The sequence below is a fragment of the Kogia breviceps genome, chromosome 10 (assembly GCF_026419965.1).
Source record: "Kogia breviceps isolate mKogBre1 chromosome 10, mKogBre1 haplotype 1, whole genome shotgun sequence".
NCBI lineage: Eukaryota > Metazoa > Chordata > Mammalia > Artiodactyla > Physeteridae > Kogia > Kogia breviceps.
The window spans coordinates 49,118,921-49,137,259 of NC_081319.1; the positions used below are offsets into that span (position 1 = coordinate 49,118,921).

General features: G+C 47.0%; 1 protein-coding gene across 1 annotated transcript in view; it reads right to left on the minus strand.

Annotated features, from left to right (window-relative positions):
* ITGA9 (integrin subunit alpha 9) overlaps window positions 1-18,339 on the minus strand; it is a 356,752-nt gene that overhangs the window by 254,300 nt on the left and 84,113 nt on the right. The window contains exon 15 of the mRNA XM_059077262.2: window positions 17,621-17,781. Coding sequence (XP_058933245.1) covers window positions 17,621-17,781 — 161 coding nt within the window. The remainder of the gene's footprint in view (window positions 1-17,620; window positions 17,782-18,339) is intronic.

Consider the following 18,339-nt stretch of genomic DNA (forward strand, 5'->3'; position numbering starts at 1 on the left):
CCTCTCCCATTGCGGAGCACAGGCTCCGGACGCGCAGGCTCAACGGCCATGGCTCACGGGCCCAGCCACTCCGCGGCACGTGGGATCTTCCCAGACCGGGGCACGAACCCGTGTCCCCTGCATTGGCAGGCGGATTCTCAACCACTGCGCCACCAGGGAAGCCCCATAGTTGTGTGTTTGTATCATCTTCCCCACTAGATGTTGGCTTGTACTCACGATGTCTTATTCATCTCTGTACTCCAAGGCCTAGAACAATGCCTGCAATACAGAGTACCAGGATTTAACTCACACGAACTAGTTAAACCAGAGCCCAGGAAGGTGATTTGGCAACTATAATACATCAATGTGGAGTATCACCTGACTCATAGCATAATCAACGTTAGCTGCAAACTCTGCCAAAGCAATTGAGAGAATCACAGGATTTTCACTCAGGGAACATCTGGTCCAAGCTCCCTCTTGGTGCTGGGGCCAGGGATCCTAAGGCTCATGCTTGAATATGCCTGGTGATGAGAAAATCACTACCTCATAAGACAATCAATTCCAAAGAACATGCCGGATCACTGTAAACCACAGGTGACTTGAAACCCATGAAACCCATCCGGTCTGGATCTCTCTCCTCTGTGACCAAACTTTGCTGAGAACCAGGGCTAATCCATCTCAGAATCCCCAGTGCTTATCTCACCAAAGTGGAGCTAAAGTAGGCAACTCAAATAATTGTGCTGAAAATAGATTCCTAGTCTTGAGCTGAGCACTCTTTAAAAGAATGTATGGCATTATACCAATGTCAATTTCCTAATTTTGATTGTGTACTACAGATATAGGCTACATGAGTACTTTCTATACCATTTTTGCAACTTCTTATGAGTCAAACTATTTCAAAATAAAAAATTATGAAAAACAGATTGTATATACATACATATGTGTACATACATACATATATGCATGTATTTATTTATTTAATTTTTAAAAAATTTATTTATTTTTATTTTTGGCTGCATTGGGTCTTCATTGTTGCACGCGGCCTTTCTCTAGTTGCAGCTAGTAGGGACTACTCTTTGTTGTGCTGTGCAGGCTTCTCATTGCAGTGCCTTCTCTTGTTTTGGAGCACAGGCTCTAGGCACGCGGGCTTCAGCAGCTTTGGCTCGCAGGCTCAGTAGTTATGGCACATGAGCTTAGTTGCTCCATGATGTGTGGGATCTTACCAGACCAGGGCTCGAACCCATGTCCCCTGCACTGGCAGGTGGATTCTTAACCACTGAGCCACCAGGGAAGTCCCTAATTTATCTTTAATAATTATATGTGTGTGTGTGTGTGTGTGTGTGTGTGTGTGTGTGTGTGTGTGTAGAGAGACAGACAGACAGACAGGCAGACATACAGAAAGAGAGAGAGAGATGGGAGCTGGGGTTACTGCCCTGCGAGTATGTGCCCATAATGGACCACTCTGGGCATGGACACATCGAGATTTTTTTGAGGCCCTTATCATCTATAAGAACCACTAAAAGAGGTGACAAATGCCATTACCTCCATGGCCTTGTCCTCTCACCCACTCTTTTATACATCTTGAGACCAGAGCAGTCTGACCAGTTCATCTGCCAGTCCCCTAACCCTACCCCACATCCACACCCCAGACACAGTATGAGGCAGGTCCCTGCTCCTTTTAACCAGCCCAGCCTTTAACCAGCAGCCAAGGTAACACTCCAGGCTCCCTAGGAAACCAGGAAGTAGGAAGTCAATAAAGTCACAAGAAGCACCAACCATGTGCTAAGCCCCCTCTGGGGTGCTCTGCACCAGTTCTCTCCCTTAATCCTCACTACAATCCCATGCTGCAACCATTCCACAGGATAGGAAAACTGAGGGACCCAGGAGGGAGGAAACGTGCCTCAGGTCACCAGGCCGGTGAGTGCAGAGACAGAAGTCAGACCGCAGCTGGGTCCGCACTCAGCGCTGGCTCACGGCAAGAGAACCACTCACTGAGAGTCAGCAATGGCACCAGTTGGGTTTTCAGAAACCCAAGATCCAGCCTGCTTTGTGCCAACCCTTTAACTTCACAGATGCCTTGAATCCCAACACCCATTTCTACCCCTTTCCAGAGGTGGTGTTTTGGAATATTTGTTAATCCCACTGGCTTCTTTTAGCCCCTTTCTCCTCATTAAATCTAGGTGGGGATGGGTAGGGATGGGTGTGGCTGGAGAGCCAGGCCCTGGAATTTTGTTTTGGGCTCCAAGGCCCTTCAGTGAAAGCACCAGGGCCCCAGGCCAGCAAGATGTTTGCATGGTCCACATTCAACAGATGCCTGTTGAAGTAAACAGGCAAGTGTTTCCATCTTGGTGAAGCATCACAATTTTTTTTTTTTTTTTTTTTTTTTTTTTTTTTTTTTTTGTGGTACGTGGGCCTCTCACTGCTGCGGCCTCTCCCACTGCGGAGCGCAGGCTCCAGACGCGCAGGCCCAGCGGCCATGGCTCACGGGCCCAGCCGCTCCGCGGCATGCAGGATCCTCCCGGACCGGGGCACGAACCCGTGTCCCCTGCATCGGCAGGCGGACCCTCAACCACTGCGCCACCAGGGAAGCCCCAGCATCACAATTTTTAAAAAGATACCCACTTATTCAGTGGCTGCTTCCTTTTGTCATAAATCAGTAATAATTTAATGATGGGGTAGAGAAGTGAGGATCACATTTTCTCCCATTAAGACCAGCTATCAATCAAGCCTGCTAACAGTCCAGCTAAGTTTAGCATGAGATAGGGGCTTTCAGAAAGCCTTCCACATTGTGGGCGGCCACTAAAAATATAACAAAACAATGAAGTCACCACAGGATCAACAGGAGGTCTATAAATGGTGGGGACCCTAGAGATTGGTACAAGGCCTGCCGTATCTTTAAAAGTGGTCTTATTGATGGAAAAAACCTAGAGAAAAATCTCTAGATGTCAAATATCACTAAGTTCTTCTATCACTAAAACAGGAAGCTAAAGAAGAGTATTTGTGTGAGTAGGGAAAAAAGGAATAGGAAAGTGTAAAGCCAAATTATTGAGAGAAAACTCACCTATGTTGTAGCAATATCTCCTAATCTTCAAGAGAAAAAAAGGTGTGGTCAAGTACATTTGGAAAACGCTGGAGATGCAAAAGGGGGAAAATGTATCCCCTTGTGTACCCTGGCTTAACAAACTCTGGGAGGTCCTCCAATAAAGAAACATATCCATTGTTAAATACAGTATTTTCCGAAACTTATTTGAATATAGGCCTTTGTTTTGTTCTTGAACATAAAACCTGTTACCATCCTGTAAAAAAATGCTTTGAGAAATGTTCTCATAAAGGATTAATATTCTTTAGGTTGTCGGTGTGATTTAAATAAGGCACTTAGGTGTCATCAAAGACTGTTCCATAAAAATGATCAGTCTGTGTATTGCTGCCGACACACAGGATGACCAAAAAACACCAGGAACTGTCAGAAAACGTGTGAGAGGCCAAGCCAAGCCCAGTGTCCTGGGCACAGAAAGCAGGACTTTCAGATGGCTGTGGTGGACTTGGGACCAAAGCTGACATCGGTGGGGGAGGGGGAACACAAGCGGCTGTCACATTGACCCAGAAAAGCCACAAATAGGAATTCGTCCTCCTGAACCTGACGATCACGTGCCGGAAGACGTTCACGGCAGCGGGACAGCAACAGGGGAAATGAGGAAGAACTGAAAGACTCAATGGCGGCAGATGAGCAGGAAAAGTACCAACACATCCGGAATGAGGAAGTGGGATTCTCTACCCACAGGCATCCCGCCCTGAGGTAAGCCGTGTGGACTGAGCACTGCCTGTACCACAGTCCCTGGGAAGGGCTGGTCGAAAGTACACTGCTTCAGCCCAAGATTTGGTTACAACAACCCTAAATTCACCAGGGGAGGCAGCGAGTTCTGGCTACCCTCTCTGAAGGCAAATGGAGAAGCTCTCACGTGACGGCTTTTCAAGCAATCAGGCCACATGGTCTGACAGGTATTCATCTACTTTTAATTACAATCAAAAAGAATATTTTTATTCACATCTGTTCCACAATATCATGGACAACACACAGAAATCAACTCAAAATGGATCACTGACTTCAACGTAAAAGCTAACATGGTAAACTTACAGTCGAGTATCTTGGGCATATGTTCACCTTGGACCTAGCCCAGCTTCTTCTAACATTCTGGGAACATTCATTGAACAATTAGTCAATGTCAGTTTCCCTGCTTGGTGATAGCGATATGGTGAGAAACGAGACAGTCCCTGATGCCAAATCTTATAAGCTTTTAGGAGCTCTTTACGGCTTTGTCATTAATAAAATTATCCCAAACCTCTTTGAATCCATGTCTCCTTCCAACCAGGACTACCTTGGTTGTAACCTAAGTTTATGGACCCTTTTGGGTCATTAATTGATAGGTAAGGATACCCTGTGCTATAAGCTAACATGTTTCTTACCAAGTGGATGGGAAGAGGAACATCAAGCCCAAGAAAGTACAGGATGAAAGAGGAACAAATGTCAGATTCAGCAGATCCAAACGGATAAACGTCACTGTGCAAACCAGACCAACATGCACTGCCTTTTGGAAGAATAATGAAGCCAGCTGTGGTGCCAGGTGAGAGGATTAGATCAGCCAATTTGAGGGCCTGGTTAACAGGAAAGAATTATCACATCCATTGGACCTCCTTGTTACAGGCATCCTCCCTATACCGTTGTTGGGAAGGAGTAAAACAGGCTGGTTTGAATTTCTTCTCCTCTATATTTTCCCTGACCCCTGGTTGGGGGATGGCTAAAAAGTCAGACACAGAGGAAGAAAGGAATAAAAACAAAGGATGGATATTTCACTGATGGAATAACAAACTGGAGACCCAAAGGAACTGAGGATGCTGAGCCCTGGAGGAAACAGGAAGTGGGGGTTGCAGGGACAGACCGACAGATGCCTATGGCTGCTCAGGACAGAACTAGGGGGAGGGGCTCTGGCTCAGCACACGGAAGGACTTTGGGGTGATCCATAACTCCCAGCGCTGAGTGGGCTGCCAAGCACAGTGGAATCCTCCCACAACCGGGGTGGCCAGAGCCACAGGACACCTGGAGCAGCCCCGAGTGCCCTCTTCATGGCTCCCCGCTCTGAGAATAGGGGGCACCCCACCAGCAGAGCAACTGCAGAGGAGCTGAAGGAAGGCCAAAGCTGCCTTTCCCAGGCACTCCATACAGGTAGAGAGCAGAACTCATGGCTCACAGGAAATGCCTATCTCCTGACTGCAACCCGGGAAGCACTGAACCAGTTAACGGTGCTCACTGACTTCAGGAACCTTTTGTCCCCTCCAAAGCCTCTTGGGGTTAACGGGCCTGACAAGTGAGTCCCTGGAGGTTTATGCTTGCATCCGTGGGAGAGAAGCACAGACACAAGAAACGTGGGCCTCTGAAGCCCCTAGGATTTCTTCACCCACTCAATTAACCCCCCAACTCCAGGATGACCCCAGGAACCCCTAAGTGTCATCAGAAGCCAAGGAGAAGGTCTGATCAGCACGGGCTCACCAGCACTAACACCCCAGCCGAGAGCAATGATGCCATTGCTGGATGGTGATCTCTGTGCCTCCCACAAGGCTTTCTGAAATGCTGGAAAGATTCTGCAGATCCTCCTCACCGTGCTATGGACACATGGGCCCCAGGAACTCTAGTTTAGGAAATTCAGAAGCAGGCTTCCCAGTCCAAGTATGAAAACATCCTTTATAATATTGTTTCTCAGAACCACAGGTAATAGACTGTATCCTTTTACTACCAGTTGATGAAGGACATGCGTTCACGTACTCATATACTCAGGCCTCTGCAGCCATCCCAGCATCCCCAAAGTGATCAGGTTTGACTCTAACCACTGCGCACACTTCCTTAATGAGCACATAAAATGTGGCTAAGATACACAGTGGATTTCAAAGACCGAGCACCAGAAAGAACGTAAATAACTCACTAATAATACCTACATTGATTACATGTGGATAATATTTTGGATATACTGGGTTCAGTGTTATTAAAATTAACCTTACTTGTTTTCACTTGTTAAACATAGCAACTAGAAAATTTACAATTCCATATGTGGCCTGCAGTCCCTTTCTATTGGACAGAGCTGCTCTAGAGTTTCCACTCTGGGACAACTCCCCTTTCTTGATAGAAGTAGAGGAGGCACCACTGCCTCGGGTCCTGGGTGACCCTCCACCTAATTGACTTCTTGCACCCAGGCCGGCAGGCATCCCAGAGAGTGACAGGGCTGACTTTCTACATAGGGCGACTGCCCTGTGTCGTTTTCTTAGAGATGACATAGCCTTGAACCATTTCCCGAAACTGTCTGGGTCCCTCCCTCTCTCCCTCTAAGGCAGGTCCATTAATCTGGGAAGAGCATACATGCAGCTCCACAATCACCATATGCTGGGTCTTTGGTGATAAATAAAAAGCGAAATCACAAAGGACTAAAAAGAGGCAGGGAGAACACCTGCCTGGAAATTCCAACTCAGTCCATTTACAGAAGACTCTTACGTCTGTGTTTGCATATTTTCCATTGTGCGGAGCTTAGCACTTTATAATAAGCAAGGTCTCATTTTAGCCTCACACCAACACTGTGGGGTAAACATCTGGGCCCTGCCTTCGCCCTCTACTACCTTTATACCCAAGGACAGAGATTGTCCAGAAAGAATTCCTTGTTTGTTTATTTTTAAACAAACAACCCCGAAATGGTTATGGTGTGTGGGGGTGTGTGTGTGTTCATAAAGTCTCATCCACCAAATTCTTTCCAGGATCAGAAAAGTTTGATTCATTACATCAGAAAAAAAAAAAAATCTCTCCTTTGAAGTTCAATCCATTAACTCTACTCAGCCCTTGAAATGGACAATAAGAAAAGACACTAAGAACCTAATCACATGACATTGTAAATTAAGTATACCTCAATGTAAAAAAAGTCTTCAAGTTGGAAACAAAAAGAGCCTAATCAGTCATTTGACAAGTATCGGGGCTGGTCCCATGAGGTGTGGCCTGGGTGACTATGTCAAGTGTCATGCGATCCCAGTCCCAAACAGCCAGTAATTAACAGAGGAGGCTAAAAGCAAGTGTGAGAGCGTTGTGGGCTGACGTGTGTCCTCCCAAAGTTCATATGTTGAATCCCTGATCCCCATACCACAGAATGGGACCAGGTTTAGAGAGAGGGTCATTAAGCTAAAATGGGGTCTTTGGGGTGGGCCCTAATCCAATAAGACTGTAGTCTTCATAAGAAGAGGAGATTAGGGCACAGACAAGTACGGAGAGAAATCAGTGCAAGGACACCCGGAGAGGGTGGCCACCTACAAACAAGCCCAGGAGAGAGGGCTCAGGAGAAACCAACCCTGCTGACTTTGAAACCCACCTGGATCTCATACTTCCAGACTCCAGAACTGTGAGAAGTAAATGTTGTTGTTCAAGCCACCTACTCTGTGGTCCTTTGTTATGACGGTCTGAGAAGACCAAGACACCAAGAAGTCACACCAGTGGGGAAAAGGCCCACAGCTGACCTGGGGGATGGGGAGGGAGGAGGGTGGGCAGGGGGGATCAGGCGGTAGGCAGCCATTCTGCAGAAGGAGCCTCACTAAGCTGGACCTAGAGAGGAGGGAAGGTCAGCACAGGTGGAGGTGGTGGGAGGGGGCCAACAAGAGCAAAAGCAAGAAGCCTGGAAGGCTGGGGCTGCCTGACTTGCCAAGTCATGGCTTTCAGAACAGATGCCCCAATAGACCAAGACTTCCTTGGAGGCAAGGCAGGGTCCACCGTTCTCCATCTCCCCAGGGCTCAGCACGGTGTCTGGCACACAGTGGGTGCTCCATAAGTGCAGTGGCATATACAATTTCCCATCCAGACTGGAAGGCTTTGCAAGGGAAAGGATAACTATTAATGACTGTGACTGGGACAACAGGTGCACCTCAGGACTGTCCCAGGCACACCTGGGCAGAGGCCACCACAGCAGTGACGCGTGCAGAAGTGACCTCAAAATAGTGACACATGGGGTGAGGGGCAAAGCTGAGCACTGAGACAGTGCCCCAAAGGCAGGGGTGAAACCATTCTCAAAGGCCAGCCTGGGTGTTTTCATCTTCATTTCCCTGCACCCAGCAGAGCCTGCACCCAACACATGCTGGGAGGCTGAATGCATAAACCAGACTTCAAGATCCTAAAAAAGAGGATAAATGACATTTAGTTTTAAATAGTTGAGGCCAAAGACAGACTGGGAAGACCAAAGAGCAGGAAAGAGAACTTCTATCGCCCTAAGCCCCCTGCCTGCTCTGGGCTCACCGGCCCACACCTGAGCTTTCCTCTGGTCACAGAGCACAGGCGATGTGGACGCATGTGTGCAGGAGCAGCTGTGAGTCAACTTCTCCAACCAACATGGGAAACCAAGCACCCATTCACCCGGAGACAGGTCTCCCAGAGCCAGGGCTTTCTCTTCCTCAGATCGCCTTTTTAGTAACAACTACAGTAACCATCACTTCTGGTGGGCCACGGTGGTAAGATGACATAATTTGTTCAAGGTCGGAGAACTATTTAGCTGCCAGATAGGATTCAAACCCAAGACTTTGCTGCTGACCAGTTGTGAGATCTTGAGTAAATTAAATGTTTTAAGTCTCATATTCGTCAACTCTAAAATGGGGTTTTATTTTACTTATATCCATTACATATCATTATAATACATATAATTTTATGTATATAGTATTCATAATTATATTTTGGGGTTCTTATAAGAACTAAATGTGCACGTAAAACACTGAGCACATAGTAAATGTTTAATAAAAGATAGCTATTATCACTGTTGTTGTTATTGCCTATAGTATTTTACTTACACAGTCCTAATGCATTTAGAAAAAGAAGCAATTTTCTGTCACCCTCTTCACACAAAACTTCTGGGATACATATGGATAGATCTGTCCTTGGACCCACCATTATTCCAATTCTAATGTCACGAGGCCAGGTCTGTCTTGTGAGAAAGCCCCAAAAGCCACCTGCAGGCAGCTGCTTGGAAGGAATGGCTTTCTTTGGTGCAGAGGCTTCCCTGGCTATCTATGAGTAAGAGAACCCTTTCTGCCATCCACACTCACTACAACCAACAAATTCCCCGTCCTCAGAAACAGAGGTCACTCAGGAGGCTGGTGCCCCACTATAACCTGCCCGGGAAAATAATGCACGTGACCAGCATTTGCTGACAAATGCAGAAAGAACCTATGCAGTCTCTAAGTTGGTTTCTCATTCTCTGTTTGCCCCAGTGGATGGGGCAAAAAAAAAAAATCATAATTATTCTGCTTAATAAGAGCTTGTACTTCAAGAAGCTCCTAGTCTTTGGGGAAGAAAAAGATTTCTGACTTTTTTGTTTGGGTCATGCCCAAAACACTCCAATGAGTTAAACAGAAATGCTGAAAAAATCGTGCTCAGTAAGCTGACTGCTGACGACACAGTCCTTCAAGCAACAGGCAGTGAGGGAACATGGAAGAAATCACAGCCCGCACCAGCCCTTCTACAAGGGCATGCCCTCTGTTCACAAGCATCAGTGTGAGCCCCAGGGTTGCACAAGGTCACAAGGAAGCCAGAGCATGACCATCAGAACCATGGTTCCACATCCCTGGTGTGGAACCTCTCACTGTCAGTGTGAGGGGAGTGCCTGGCCTTCTGAGGCCCGCTGCACCTGGAAAACTGCCAGACCATGGTCTTCATCCTTTGACTCTTTACCTGGAACTCTTGGTACCTACTTCTTCTAGCTCCTTGCTTCTCAGAGTGTGGTCCATGGACCAGCATCATTGGCATCACGGGGAGCTCGTGAGAAATTCACTTCAGACCTGCTGCCTAAGATCTGCTTTTAACGAGGTCCCCAGGTAACTGGTGTACACATTAAAGTTGGAGGAGTCCTTTGTAAACTGACTCAGTGGCTCTGACTTGCTCTGTTCCAGGTGGAGAAGGAGGATATTGGCTGAAAGACTGTTCTCTTCCCACATTTATTTCTTGTTTGCTCCATACTTTCTATTTTCTTTTCACCATCTGCTTGTAATCATTTTTTTAAAAATTCCCCAAACACCTATGAAATGAGTCTTGATCCATTCTAACACAGAGGCAGCCAGGGAGAATAATAGATTTCTGGGTTAAGAAGAAGGGAAAAGGGGCCCAGTGCTCATCAGATCCCTACTAGGATGTCGGTATTCTTCCCATTGTCATCTGAGGAAGCTCAGAGACCCAGGTGAAGCACTTGCCTGAAACCCCGTGGCTGACCACAGATCAGATCAGCCCAGCCCAGCCCTCACCACCCAAGCAGGAAGTGTATACTTCATGTGGGTCACAAATATGAGTTGAAAAGGAATCTCTCCACCCAGTACTAGCAAGAGCGTTGGGGTGGGGCGGGGGGCTTTACATTCTAAAAGGCAATTCTGTGATATGTCTCAAATCTTAAAATGTCCTCCCTCCTGACCCAGCAATTGTATCTCCATCCTCTATACTGCCACCTTTTACATAATTTCAAGCCACAGAGAAGAAAATAGAAAACATCAGATACAAGTTTGTAACACTCCTGAAATGATCAACTCAGGGTGAACCATCCAACTTTCTCAATTCTAATACCGCTCCCCTCCCCCACTGTTATGGCCTATGGAAACATGTGCATGCAAATATGTGTGTGCAAGTGTGTGTACGTGTGCGTGAATGCTCCAAAAGAACCCTGGAGAGAGAGACCATGTTCTATGGCATTCCTGAAACTCAGGTTTTAATCAATGTAAGTGCAAAATGAAACAGTCAGTTTGACTTCACCCCAGTTATTTGTTTCCACTTGGCTTGTGACACTTGATTTGTGTGACCAATGTCCTGTGAAGACTCTGTGTTCTACTGTAGCAGAAATCTGCACTGTTCAATATGGTAGCCACTAGCCACATGCGGTTGTTTACATTTAAACTTTAATTAAAATTAAAGTAAAAATTCCTCAGTGGCACTCATTACATTTCAAGTTCTCAATAGTCATATGTGGTTAGTGTCCACCATACTGGACAATGCAGATATGGCACATGTCCAACATCACAGAAAGTTCTACTGGAGAGCAAAGCTCTATACTGTTAGGGTTTGTAGTGTCCAGATGAAACTGACATTTCCCAACCTCCCTTAAAATATGGATGGTCAATGAGTTGTTAGTAGAAGTCATTGGAGGCTCTTTAAAAGGGCCTCAGATCAGATGGCAAGAGCATTTCGCCCTTCCCCCTTCTCCCTGCATGGAAAGAAGACACAGTGGTTGGAACTCAGCAGCCATCTTGGGACCAAGAGGAAAGGTATTCCTGTGCTGGGTACCCACGGTCCCCTTTGCTTCCCTTCTCTCTCTCTCTCTCTCTCACTACCTTGGTGATCTCATCAAATCTCATGGCTTTAAACACTATCTTCTGATGACTCCCAAATTTATACTTATAACCCAGACCACTACTCAAACTGCAGACTCATATATACACATCTCCATTTCACCATCTAATAGGCCCCTCAAACTCAGTGTGTCTAAAACTGAACTCCAGATCTTCCTCTTAAAGCCTGGTCTACCCACAAACTTTTTGTTGATCTTTAATAAACGTATTCAGTCATATCACCACCAGCGCAATCCTGCTAGAATATTTTCATCACCCCCAAAACTTCCCTCATGACTCTTTGCAGCCAATCATGGATGCCACCACCCAACCCCATCCCTGGCCTCTGGAAACCTCTGATCTGCTTTCTGTCTGCTGGTCTTTTCCATAGAATCATAGTAGCAGCCTTCTGAGTCTGGCTTCCTTCACTTAGCATAATGCTTTAGAGATTTGCCCACATTACTGTGCATATCTGCAGTTCATTCTTTGTTATTGCTGAGTAGTATTCCATTGCACGACCTTTCCAAAACCTGCTTACCTGTTCTGCTATTGGGCACTTTAAAAGGAAAAAGGAAGCTGCACAGCAGTGAGCCACAGCATGCTACTGCTTGTGTAAAGCACAGCTTTGTGTATTCACCAACAAGCTCTTGAAAGACACACAAGAAACTGAACCACAGATGCCTTTGGGAGAGAAATGGGGTGCTGAGAGATGTTCTTTCTTTCTATAACTTTTAGTACAGTTTTAAAAAAATAGTTAACTATGTGCATATATTACCAACTTTTAAAAAATGTTTTAAGATGATCTCCTACATCTAAGGTCTGTATCCCCTTTTGTATCCAAACCGTACAACTTTTGGGGGGGCTATTTATTTGATTTATCAGGACGATTAAGAGATTTTATCAAGAGATTTAGCATTTTACTTTCCAGATAAAGAAGAAAACTTTGCTGTCTTCCTTTCTTCTCTTCCTCACACAGAGGTCTTCTTTACTCCAACTTAATCTTCCTTCCTTAACTGTTTCTTAAACAAGAAAATAAAAGTCTCCAGCACCTCTGAAAATTGGCATTCGATGGATCCAAACACTTTGCAAACTCACAGTCTATCATGTGACTGAAGCTGGCCCTTAGGCATTTTTTCAGATGTGAAAATGGAAAAAAAAACTACATCTGGGCAGAGCCCAAGGCGTAACCTCCAAGACCACACGGTGGCCAGTGTGTTGCCCTCCCTTTGCCAGGCCAGGCCCTGCAGTAGCTTAAGGTTCCAACTCCCTTGAAGAATCCTCCAGCGACATAAGAGAACAGCCTCCTGAACATCTGCAGCTACTCAGAGAAGCCAATGGTGCTTTTATATACCCTCGTCTAGTGTGGACTGGTTTTTTTTTTTCCTTTTTACATTAATCCTGTTGTTGGCTCCCTTGACAATGTCTGACACGTGATATCGCTCACCAGAGGTTTTCTGGAGGCCTCTGCAGGGGATCATGGATCCTCACAGTTGGGAGTGAGGCAGCTGACCCCATGTTCAGCCTCGTCTGGCCTTCTGCACTGTCCCTGTATAGGCTCAAAGCTGTCGCCCGCTTTCCCCACTCCTGAAAAAGCTCTCGTTTGGCCATCAGACATAAGCATCTGACCTCACAAAGGGCTGGCTCTCTCAAGGGGCTGTGCAGGACTTGAAGATGGAGCACAGTTACCATCCAGGTAAATACAGAGACCAGAAAACGATGGAGTGATGAGCGAACATGGCCATGCATCCAAAACCCTCCACTCCATCACCTCCCAGACGGAGGTCCAAGAGTGGTTAGAGGTCCCTGATCAGATGCTCCTGGTGATCCCACAGTACAGCCGACCCCATGAATCACTTCAGCGCAGATGGGTCTTGCAAGCATTTGTTTCATGCCAATCATTCCGAAAGCAGGAGTCAGGCAACATGGAACAAGCTCTGAGCAGGCAGGAAGCTGATGGCAGCCTCCACAGGGCCAAAGACATCAGCTGGCTGAGGATGTTTAAGACCTGGTGACTGACTGAGCCTTGAAACACAGATAACCCTTCAGCAGGCAAGAGGGGGAAGGCACAGCCAATCAAAGCAGAATGTGTCCAGGCCCTAGGGCTTTCCAGACGGCATTCATGGCATGGATTCCCACGGCACATGGGCAGGGCTCTATAAAAGGACCCATACATTTGGAAAGTTACTCCGCAGTCAATACCCATTTAGTCCTTCTGATTGCATCAGAGAGAAACTTCAGTGTGGTGCCAGCATGTCTTTAATACTTCCCCAGCACCCTGTAACTTCCCCTTCTAACACACAGGAAGAGTGGGCTGCTTCCTCAGGGACTTCAGCAAAAAATGAAGCCCAGTTGGAATTCAACAACATTGTTGTGTCTTCAATGTAGTTTTGTTTACAGTTACTTTCTCTTTTGGCATGCAATAATTGGTGTTCCACTTACAGGAGTGTACAAAGTTTCTGCTTTAAACTATTTTCAGGCAAAAGAATGACTGAAAGATAAAAATAGGAAATAAAATACCGCAGGTGGTGCACGTTTGAGACCAAAAATTGCAAAAAACATGCAGGTGGTACATGGCTGTACACGGATATGACAAAACCTGGGCCTCTGGTGACTCAAGTGCCAGAGGTGCTGGATGAGCACAAGAACTAAGACTGGGAAGCACGAGGGACACGTTCCAGGGGTAAAGGGGTCAGTCCACCTTGACAAGAGCCCAGGGCACATGCGATGTGATGCAGAAATGTGGCTGGACAGGTAAACTGAGGCCAAGTTGTGGAGAGCCCTGAGGCTGAGGGGAGGTGTGTGGGCTTTCATCTGTGACTGTGGGGACCCACAGAGGTTTCTAGGCTGCTTCACTAGTAGAAGGGGCCCATCCCCCAAACTGGGGCTTGTGGACTCTGAGGGAGAGAGGCCAAGGAAGCAGCAAAAACTTCCTCAGCTCTGCTGACCAAGTGAGGCCTTGAGAGTGGACCCACACCCCCAGGAGGATGCAGTGTATCATAAAATTAGGTACATCTCGGAGGCCCGACCAGGGCTGTGAAAGAAACAAAGTGGGACAACACAGCCAGCCTGGAAGGCAGGTGTCAGCCAGAGCAGTTTTCTATGATAGAGATACTTATCGCCATATATGGAATGAAAACTTCAGGGGAAAAGGAAGGAGGGAAAAAAATACTGGAATGGGCTTAAAGAAAAAAATACCTAAAGATAGCCTAAACAAAACACACCCAGCGCCTAGCGCCTGCCTCCCTGCCTGTGTGCCATATGGCGTGTGATAAGCGAGAAGGCTTTTCACTCTCTTCCTTCACTGTCTATAAAGCCCAGCGCCAGCCCCATCGAGAAGGCTGCGCTGTGCTCTCACTCCCTGCCACCCTGATGAGCAGCCCCCAGCCCCGGCCCCACTCCAGGAGGTGGCCAGGCTGCCACTCCCTGCCCCCAGCACTGCTGCCTGCCTTGGCCACACAAGGGTCACTGCCTTCACAGCTGTTTTCCCACAACAGGAGAAACCACAGGCCAGGCCAGCTGGGCCACATGGCGAGCAGCCAGCCAGCCCATTAGCTCACCTTCACTGGCTCCTCTGCCAGCCTCCAGGGTCCTCTGCTATGACACAGACAATGCCTGGTAGAAAAAAACTTCCCACATGGCTATAAATCATCATCCACCTTGAGTGTCTCCTGAACCGTAAAGGCATCAGAGGCTTGTGACTTCCTGATGGATCCCACCACCCCAGTCTCCTTGCATGAGAAAATGGCCAAGCAATAACTATATCCAAATTTTTCTAGGTCCAAGAAGCCCTGCTCTCTTGCTCTTCCTTAAAATGACCCAAACAATCCCATAAAGGTGGGTGCTTGCTCTGTGCTCCTGAGCCCTGCCTCATTCTCCAAATTCTCCTGACCCCCATCCAATGTCTCTCCTTTTCAGCAGCGTTTTGATTGATGGGAGAAGTGCTGCTTTGGGGATGGAAGGATACCGGTCAGGGTGACCCTTCCAACTGGATGCCCAGCTAAATGTGAATTTCAGATAAATGACAAATAAATTTTTTTAAAATTCTTTTAGGATAAGTAAATGCACTATTTAGGACATACTTATACTAAAAAAAAACCTGATTTGTTGTTTATCTGAAAATTCAGTTTTAACTGGAAATTTAATGTTTTTATTTGCTAAGTCTGGCAACCCTAGATATTAGGACATTGCAGGACCAACAGCCTGGGGCAGCTCTGCTCTTCCCCAGTTAATCCTTAGAAGCCACCACAGAAACAGCCCTGCCTCTGGCCTGCACCTCATTATTGCTGTTTTCTGAGTGTATTTTGCAAAGCCCTGCAGGCTCTGTGTGGCCCTATCTCGCAGCCAAGACCCCTGGTAGCTACATGGGAAGGGGTAACCTCTCAGTCAAAGCAAGAAGTCGCAAGAGCCCAGAAGGAAAGTATTTGTGGAAAAGACCAGCATAAAGAAACCCAAGGGAAGGGCTTTCCTGGTGGCACAGTGGTTAAGAATCCGCCTGCCAATGCAGGGGACACAGGTTCAAGCCCTGGTTCGGGAAGATCCCACATGCGGCGGAGCAACTAAGCCCGTGCACCACAACTACTGAGCCTGTAGTCTAGAGCTTGAGAGCCACAACTACTGAGCCCTCATGCTACAACTACTGAAGCCCGTGCTCCTAGAGCCCGTGCTCTGCAACAAGAGAAGCCACCACAATGAGAAGCCCACACACCGCAACCAGAGAAAGCCCGCGCGCAGCAACAAAGACACAACACAGCCAAAATTAAAATACATTATTTTTTTTAAAAAAAGAGAAAAGAAACCCAAGGGAAGATGCCCCACCTCCAGGAAGTGTGGAGATGCCAAGTCCAGGCACTTGAAGGCCTGGCAGTGTTTGACATGACAGCCTCATACCCCCAAGCATGCTCACGAGCCAACATCATCTAAGACCCAGAGAGGTGGGTGGCTTGTTGGCTTAACAGGAGCATGAACTGCTTTATAAATGGCCTTCACTGCTGAGGCCCGAGGGCAGCTGGTCTGGGCAGGCCCCTGCATGCGTCCTGGCAGGAGACAGAGCCCAGCCCCACTGAAAAGCATCACAGGGGCATGGACTCAGGCTCTGGGCCAAAGTGCCATGGATGTGTGGGGCATTTCTCCATATACAACCCAGAAGCATGCAGAAGCAGCTGTTATTCTCCTGTTCTGGCACTAACGACACAATAACAGAAGGACACTTCATCTCCAATCCGTAGTCTATTTTTGCTATCAGCCAAAAAGCCACTGGTTATTAATAATGGTTGAACTACATGCAATCACTTTTGTAAGTCAAGAATGTTAGAATATTGGCAATTACGTATGGTCCAACCGAATAATAATGCTGAGTGCCTGCTGTGTGGCAGACTCCGTGCAAGTTCCTTTAAGTATATCCATCATGTAATGTTTAATTCTACAACCACCTTTTAAGGTAACTATGTTAGAGATGGAGAAACTAAGACACAGAGAAGTCAAAATTCTCATCCAACTGGACACAAACGGGGTCTGTGTGACTCCAAAACCCACATTCATCTTACCCATCATGTGGCTTGGGTCATGGGGGGTCCTTCCACCTCCTTTGCTGTCTCTGCCTGGGGGTCAGTGGCTGGCTGTTCCTGCAGCAATGGGCACCAGACTCCCAACCTGACAGGACCTGCCTACACAGGGGCCTCTCTGTAACTAATTGAAGCCTGGCCTCCTGAATTAGCAGCAAAGTGTATTTAACAAATAATTTCAGTAGAAGAAAAACATTTTGAAAGTTTATTTAATTGAGGGGAAAGGGACCATAAAATGCACTCCTAAAATAAACAGGAAGTAATCAAGAGAGAACAATCAAACCAGTTGTAAAACACCTTAATCTTGACTATGAGCTAATATGTAGTGAATCACCAATAAAGGTATCAGGCACAGTGTGATCCAGCACCACTGCTGACTCAGAGGCATGTGCTTCTGTGTCCCTCCTCTGAGAAGACTACTGAGCCTCACAGAGGGGAGAGGACAAAAAACATCCCAAAAGAACAAGGCAAGGCCAGAGAGCACTGCCGGTCTCCTGGCCCACCATCACCCCCCTCAGAGGCTAAGACCAGCACAGTAAGATCAATAAAGAGCTGCCCAACTCCAACTTTAAAAGAAGAAATGAATGTTCTCCTCCTTGTAAAATAAAATTTTGAAAGTAAGAACATATGTAATGCACAATAAAAGTTTCCACCAGTTCCAAATGAACATCTGTAGAGATCAAAGTTTGAGGATAAAAAGAACTGACCTTCACATGGGCCACATAATGATGACATGTCGCCTCCAAATGGACCAGCTGCAGCTTCTCTGAGACCTGACCCACGGACTCTCCCAGCAACACAAAGTAGACCCTGGGCAACTGGCTCTTTTCTTTTTTGGCCATATCAGCCGTCAGAACGTAATTCAGGCCTGCCAATGAATAAGGTCAAAACATCAGCGAGGACAGACACAGTGACAAGGCCCCCTCCAGACCCCCTCAGAGGATCACAGGCACCCTTCAGACAATACCTAGCCCCCTGCTGCACAGAGGACTGATGGCAGGCAGCCCCGATCAACACCATCTCAGAGAGAAATATACAGCCAGGCATCCCCAGAATCCAGAGACACCGGACGGCCCTGTCTTCCTGGGGATGCTCTGGGCATCACACTTCACAGCTCCCCACAATTTAAACCTCACGAGTTATCATCTGAGCCACCAATATACACATCAATGGTTATCTGTACCCAATATAATTAGTGTCCTGAAAAGAGAACAATTACAAGGAATACTACAAGAAGCTGCTGAAACCACCAAGGCTGTGTGGAATACTGACTCTCATAAAGAAACAGGACATATGCCCCACACGAGGGAGGAATCACCCAATAATTCTGACTCGTTGCACAGCTGTTGTGTCAGGCTCTATAACTGCTACATCTACTGGACCGTAGCCATCCGTGGTCCACTGAGCTGGGCACTGTGCAGGCATG